Source organism: Physella acuta, unplaced genomic scaffold, assembly GCF_028476545.2.
Source record: "Physella acuta isolate Inbredline_101_S28 unplaced genomic scaffold, ASM2847654v3 ptg000543l, whole genome shotgun sequence".
NCBI classification, from domain to species: Eukaryota; Metazoa; Mollusca; class Gastropoda; family Physidae; genus Physella; species Physella acuta.
In genome coordinates this window covers 198,264-205,389 of record NW_026732062.1, presented here as the reverse complement: position 1 = coordinate 205,389, position 7,126 = coordinate 198,264, and the positions used below count along the sequence as shown (strand labels likewise).

The window sequence follows — 7,126 nt, the reverse complement described above, 5'->3', positions numbered from 1 at the left end:
TATTGAACATAATCACTGAATTGGGATACTAGAAGATAATTATATATATATATATATATATATATATATATATATATATATATATATATATATATATATATATATATATATATATATATATATATTTATTTATATTTATATTTATATATATATTTATATATACATATTTATGAATGTTTTTTATAATGTTATTGTGTTATTATTTATAACCTTGACCACGTAACATTGAAAAACAAAACGTAACTTTAGTTACACGCCATCTACTAAACATAACTGAACAAAGGGGAGGTAACGACTACATAACAAGGTATGTTGCTTCAACATCCGGGTTATCCGCCCCTCCGTTCACGTCCCGGTGTGCTCCCTCTGCTTGCCGCGGATGTACCCAGTCTGACGCGACGCCCGCATGGAAGACGCCGACGCCCCTTGCTGAATCTCCGAGTCGCCGTCGCCCTCGCCTTCCCCGTCCGCGTCGCCAAGGTTACCGCTGTTGTATTCGTAGGAGCGGAAGTTGAAGAGGTCCTCTTGGGATTGCCTCCCCTCGTCAGCGCTCCCCTCTTCCTCCGGTACGGGGATGAGCCGCCGCTTGTCGTCGAACGGGCCCTGGGGCCCGAACCTGCGGGGAGGGATAGGGGCGTAAGGCCTGTTCAAAAGACAGTTGGATCAATAGAAGCTCCACAGCTGGTCACGCTAGGTTTGGGATCTACAGGGTTAAACACGGGATATTGGGTGGGATCTACAGGGTTAAACACGGGATATTGGGTAGGATCTACAGGGTTAAACACGGGATATTGGGTGGGATCTACAGGGTTAAACACGGGATATTGGGTGGGATCTACAGCTATGTAAGGGTTAAACACGCAGCCTTATGTACACTGGGTAGGAAGTTATTGCAAGTAACCAATCTGTCGACACATCCAATCTAAGAGCCGGGTTACTTGTAACTCTTTGGAGGGATTTGTTCGGGGCCCTTTATATTTATATGGGCCAGTTACTTGGGAGCTCATCTCTGTTTAAATGAGCCTTTTTAGGGGCCCTTTTATATTTATATGGGCCAGCTACTTGGGAGCCCATTTATATTTAAATGGGCCTCTTTCTTAGGGGCCTTTTTATATGTATATGGGCCAGTTACACGGAGGCCCTTTTATAGGAATAGAAACCACATATCTCGGGCAATTATCTTAGAAAAAACAAACTGACTAAAAAATAAAATGAGCTGGGCTCAATGCTAGGTGCACGTGAGGTCCACACGTGCATTTTCCTGACCCTAATCACCCCCCTCATGACACCACCTCACATCCCCTCCACACATGTCTCTATACACACACATCCACATCACAATCCAACACACCTCTCCCCCCCCCCCCTTACATGTATGCCCGTGGGTCGCCCCGTGGCTCCAGGGTCCTCATGTCAGGCTGTACCTCCACACCCACCCCCCACCTTCTCACCCCCCTTACATGTATGCCCGTGGGTCGCCCCGTGGCTCCAGGGTCCTCATGTCAGGCTGCACCCCCACCCCCACCTTCTCACCCCCCCCCCTCACCCCCCTTACATGTATGCCCGTGGGTCGCCCCGTGGCTCCAGGGTCCTCATGTCAGGCTGTACCTCCATGGCCGTCAGGCCGGGCTTGGCCAGGTCGTCGTAGCTGATGGCCGTCTCTTCCAGGGAGTCCAGCCGTCTGGGGAGGTCAAGGTCACAGAGGGTAAACAATGAATAATGAGGTACACAATCAAATGTCGCATGTTGAAATCAAGGGAAACAAAGGTCACGTTGTTTAAACCATCGGACACAAATAAACGTTTTAAAACCATCAGACAATAAAATTGACATAACCGTTAGAGTGCTCAAACAATAAAATCTTTTTTAAAAACTTGTGAATTTTCCAACAATGAAACAGGACAAATAAGACGTGATTTCCTTCAGAAAACACATAAAACAAACAAAAAAACAAACAAACAAACCAACAAACAAACAAACAAACAAACAAACAGGTAGTCTATAGCCAAGACAGTGAATACTCGTTTTTTCAAGCCGGGAACCGAATTTCTTTCAGGCATCTCTTCGGGGAGGGTGGGGGAGGGAACCGCCCCACCCAAGAAGCACGTCTACCGCCACCCCCTCCCCTCCTTAACGAAATAGAATTTATAGACAAAATATATGCTTTAACCAATGTCCGTCCCCGTAGGCTTGAAGCACCTCACCCTCCGCAAAAAATGTCTGAAAGAAACACTGGGAATATTCTTAGCTCAGGGGGGGGGGGGTAGAGCAGCAAAAGAAACTGGACAAATATTTTCGGACAACCTAACGGCTAGTGGTCGTCGGGTCGTTACCGAATCAGGAAAATGAAAGACCACGTCTTTGGGTTGGGGTTTATATTCGTGCCTATTACCCGCTATCTCTCGTACTTTATGTTGCTGTCAGTCTCTAAGGGGAGAGAACTCCCAATGAAAACTTTAAAAACAAGATGATAGTTCTGGGGTAAATGCCAGGGGAGATCATCGCGTCTGTCAGAGCAGATACTGACGTAACAGGGGAGGTAACCGCGAGGGAATTCATGCTATTACACGGTGATTAGCGGTGTCTGCCCCTTTTCGCCATCAATTCTCGTTTTGTACTAGAAGACAGCGGTGCTGTTGGTTTTTTTTTAACTGATGGAGGCAAAGGGATCCATTGTTTATAGTTTGTTACATCGTTGTTGTTGTTGTAGCTTGGTACAGGATTGTCGCTGTTCTCACTATCTGATAAAAGGGCTGTCATCGTTCTTATTAATCTTTTTTTCTGAGGAAGGGTTGTCAACTGAGTTTCCTTCGGGCATCTCTTCGGGGGGGGGGGGGGGGAATGGAGTGGGGATGGGGGGTGGGTAGGGGGGTGGGGGCAACAAGTCCACCGCCACCTTCCCGATCGCAATCGAAACAAAAATTATAAAAAGAATAGAAACAAGCCCCCCCCCCCCCCCTTGGGATTGGGTAACTACAGCACCTAAAGTTTTAGGCAAGGCCTATAACTCATCATCACATTACTGAATGTCTTAACCCTACACATTTTAACTAGAAACTTTCAAACAAAAAAATGTGCTAACAATTGCCAGATTTTTATAAACTGGGTTAATCCAGCTGTCAACAACAGCAGGAGCTGATACATTTCACGGACTTCTCTTCCCGCCAAATTTAAACGGAAACAGGAAGTGACAGCAAGCGGACAGGTTTGTTGGGCTGGAATGAAAATTCTGATTGAAAAATTGATGTAGAGGAAGAGGTGAACGGCAGAATATGGTGTTGTGTTTAATATTGTGTTTAATGTTGTGTTTAATGTAGTGTTTAATGTTGTGTTTAATGTAGTGTTTAATGTTGTGTTTAATGTTGTGTTTAATGTTGTGTTTAATGTTGTGTTTAATGTTGTGTTTAATGTTGTGTTTAATGTTGTGTTTAATATTGTGTTTAATGTTGTGTTTAATATTGTGTTTAATGTTGTGTTTAATATTGTGTTTAATGTTGTGTTTAATGTTGTGTTTAATGTTGTGTTTAATGATAATGTGGATTGTGGGCTGGTTATGTTGAAGGTAGTGTGGATTGAGGACTTGGATTGTGTGAGTGGATTGTGTGTGGGTTGTGTGGATGACTTGTGTGGGTGGGTAGTGTGGGTGGCTCATTTGTGTGGATGAATTGTGTGAGTGAATTATGTGTGGGGATTCTGTAGGTGGGTTTGTAGCTCGTTTATAAGTGGATTGTGTTGATGTGTTGTGTGTGCTAAAAGGATATGTAATAAATAAGTATATATACTACTGGATAATCGGATATAGTAACATAAAATAGAGGCGAGATTGTGGATTATTTCCCTCCACCTAAACATCAATTTTTTGTTTCATTCGTTCATCTCTCTATCGCTTTCATCCTTTCTCCGTGTACTGGGTATCCAATCACACACCGGCCGCTCTGTTCTCGTCACTGAGACACGTGAGATCGCGAGAACTGAGGCCGCGAGACGTGAGATCGCGAGACATGAGAGTTGGTAATGCGTAGATCACTGTACTAAGGACTTAAGGAGCATACGAGTCTCGGGATATTCATTACATGGATTTTTTTATCAATACATCTTGTTTAAGCTTATACCTACAAGTTTAGCTTTAGCTCAGGGTTCATTTAATTGTAGAGTAGCTACACTTTTCCTACACTGGGGCGGAAATAAAACTTATTTATGGAAAAAGTTTGTCGCTCGGGGCGGACACCCCCTCTCTCACCCCCTAGCCCCGCCAATCACCGGAAGTTGAAATCTTGTACACGTTTTCACAGATGGTGTACGGCTAATCAAAAGATTCTCGTCGTTCTAGATTAGAAGAGTCGTAACGTTTAATCAGAACATGACGTCTGAAAGTTTAAGATACCACATAAAAACATGACGTCAGTAGGTTTAAGATACCACATGAAAAGATACTTTGAAACAGTTGATTTGAATGTCCTATCGTATATCCTGATTGAATCCCCTATCCGTATTGTCCTATCGGTTTGTCCTGATTAAATGTCCTACCGGTATGTCCTATCGACGTTTTCTGCTTGCTTGTCCAACAGCGATACCGACATTTTGTAAACCCCAGTGCTTTAACCCCTCCCCCCCACCTCCACCCACGAGAGACAACTGACAGTACGATCTGTCAGCCACTGACAGCAGACGACCAACCAAACAGAAAATTTCACGAATCACGAAACTAAGTGGTCAGACAAGGGAAACTACTCCTCTTTGTTTTTTACTCAGCCGAGGGCAGACGATGGCGCTGCTAGTCTGACGTCGGCGTGGGTGGGTTGTTGGCAGACGTGGTGGGGGATGCGGCTGGTGTCGGCGTTGTTGTCGTTGTTGTTGACGTCCAGCTTACGCCCTCGCTCACAAAATCCCCTTAACGACAATCCATACCCACCTCCGCAGTTTTATTTATAGAAATTCAACCTTGACCTATATCAGCTTGACCTTGAGGGTTGTATTAACAAACACAACGTTATTTTTAAAAACAAAATGGCGACTATAATGGCGGCTAGATTGGCTACAGCTGAGCCAGATGTCAGAGAGGAACCCGTACACATGTGCTGACGTCACATCCTGACCGTCGGGGTTGAATGACACGTGACGGAAGTGGTTTTACAAAGCTGACGAAGCTAGTGTGGGTGTGGAAAGTGGGGGACTAAAGCCCCGGGCGTCTTGTAAGCGTGGGGCGCTAATAAGAAATTATACGATGGCCAGAAACATTCAATTTTTTAAAGTGAAATCACCAACAGCATCTGGCGTTATATAAATGAAAAATGCAGGGCAGAAAAATGCGCAACGGAAAACTGCGCAAATACAAAAATTGCGCAAAGAGAAGACTGCGCACTCAGAAAGATGCACACACACAAAAAATCACACCAAAAAATAATTTCGCACACAGAAAAGTCTTCATACAATGAGGATTATCACACTGTTGTGCAGTTATGCAGTCAGTGTATGAGTATGCAATTTCTTACTTGTGCAGCGCTGGCTACTTGGCTACCGAATAGGCTACCGATTATGTCTAGTGTCAGGCTAACGATTATGTCTAGTGTATTGTAAAGACCTAAAGACCTTAAAATTGTGCCACTAGTAATTTGCTGACTAATTAAACTACAAAGCTACCATTCATATGCTACATCTGCCCTATAAGCCCAATGTGAAGCCACAATTGTGTTGAATGATAAAATATGTAAGAAAATTCTGACATTTAATTTATATTAACATAATTTATGTACCAATATACATATAGCCTTTGTGTCAACATACACATAGCCTGTGTATCAACACACTCACACAACACATGTGTTTCCACGAAAACCAAAATTTCTACCAACAAGACGAGAGCCTGTACCACACAAACATAATTTAACCAAATATCATCTGAAGCTGAAGATCATCTAAGAACAACAACTCTCGTATCCGCCATCTTGGTGACATTACTTTGCGCAAGACTTAATTTTTCGTGTGAATATTTAAAAAAGGGAAAACAGTTTTACTTTGGTTTTTTTCCCCCATCGCAGAATCTAATGACGTCTTAACAATAATTACCCCTGCTGAATAATCTACGTGTGCAAACCCTTCCACACACTCCCCCACACACTCCCCCACATGCTCCATGACCTCCCACACAAGCCACCTCCCCACCAGCTTACTGACCCTCACCTTGACCCCAAACCACACGTTTCCTGACATCCACACGTCACCCCCACCAATACAAACACAACCCTCATCACTCACACTTCCCACACACAACCCTCATCACTCACACTTCCTAATCCTAACCCTACACACACTCCACCCCACAACTACACTCCATCACCCACACTTTCCACACACAACCCTATAGATAAACGACACACCAACCACACACCAACCACACCCTCACCATCGCTTTAAAGATAATCCCTTTATCAAGCCTCCCCCTACAACCGTATTATATCCCCACCCTCTACAGCCTCCCCCACCCACCCTCACCTCACCACATCCTCTACACCCACTCCGACACTGAATCCCAACAAACGACACCTCCAAATCCCCTCAAACACTTTAGCACCTACAACCACCTCTACACCCCCACCACCCACACCCCCACCCACACACTTCACACAAGCCCTAAAAAATTCACAACTGTATTGACCAGACAAAACCTCTTGACCAACAAACCTCCAGAAAACCTCCAAGTTCACACCACGTGACCACAAGCAGAAGATGTTGACCATCGTAGAACCTGAGGTGACAATAACGTAGGCGGGCTACAAATACTTGCCAGTGGGGGCTCGGTAATTGCCTACCCTAATTACCGACAAAATACATTACAATCAGCACCAGGACGAGCCGCAGACGACAGAGAATGGAATCGATTATTTTCGCCGTGAGACGATGCGGGAATTTCCGATTACAATTTTTTTTTCTTTCGGTGTGTACTCTCCAGCGCAGAGGTTCTAAAAATATCCGACGGACTTCCGGCTTAGTGCAGGCTACCGAAATTTTACGAAAATTGTTTTTTTTGTTAATTAATTATTTTTTTTGGCGTCCTTTGGACGGGTGTCATTCGGTGCGTTAGCTCAGGGCGCCGCCCCACCTCATCTCCAACAATGTAGTATAGTCT

General features: G+C 44.3%; 1 protein-coding gene across 1 annotated transcript in view; it reads right to left on the bottom strand.

Moving 5' to 3' along the window:
* Positions 1-216: 216 nt before the first annotated feature.
* LOC131946035 (uncharacterized) overlaps positions 217-7,126 on the bottom strand; it is a 43,659-nt gene continuing 36,749 nt past the window's right edge. The window contains exons 4-5 of the mRNA XM_059306663.1: positions 1,556-1,681; positions 217-643 (exon numbers count right to left, since the gene is read on the bottom strand). Of these exons, the coding sequence (XP_059162646.1) occupies positions 346-643; positions 1,556-1,681 (424 nt within the window). The 3' untranslated portion in view covers positions 217-345. The remainder of the gene's footprint in view (positions 644-1,555; positions 1,682-7,126) is intronic.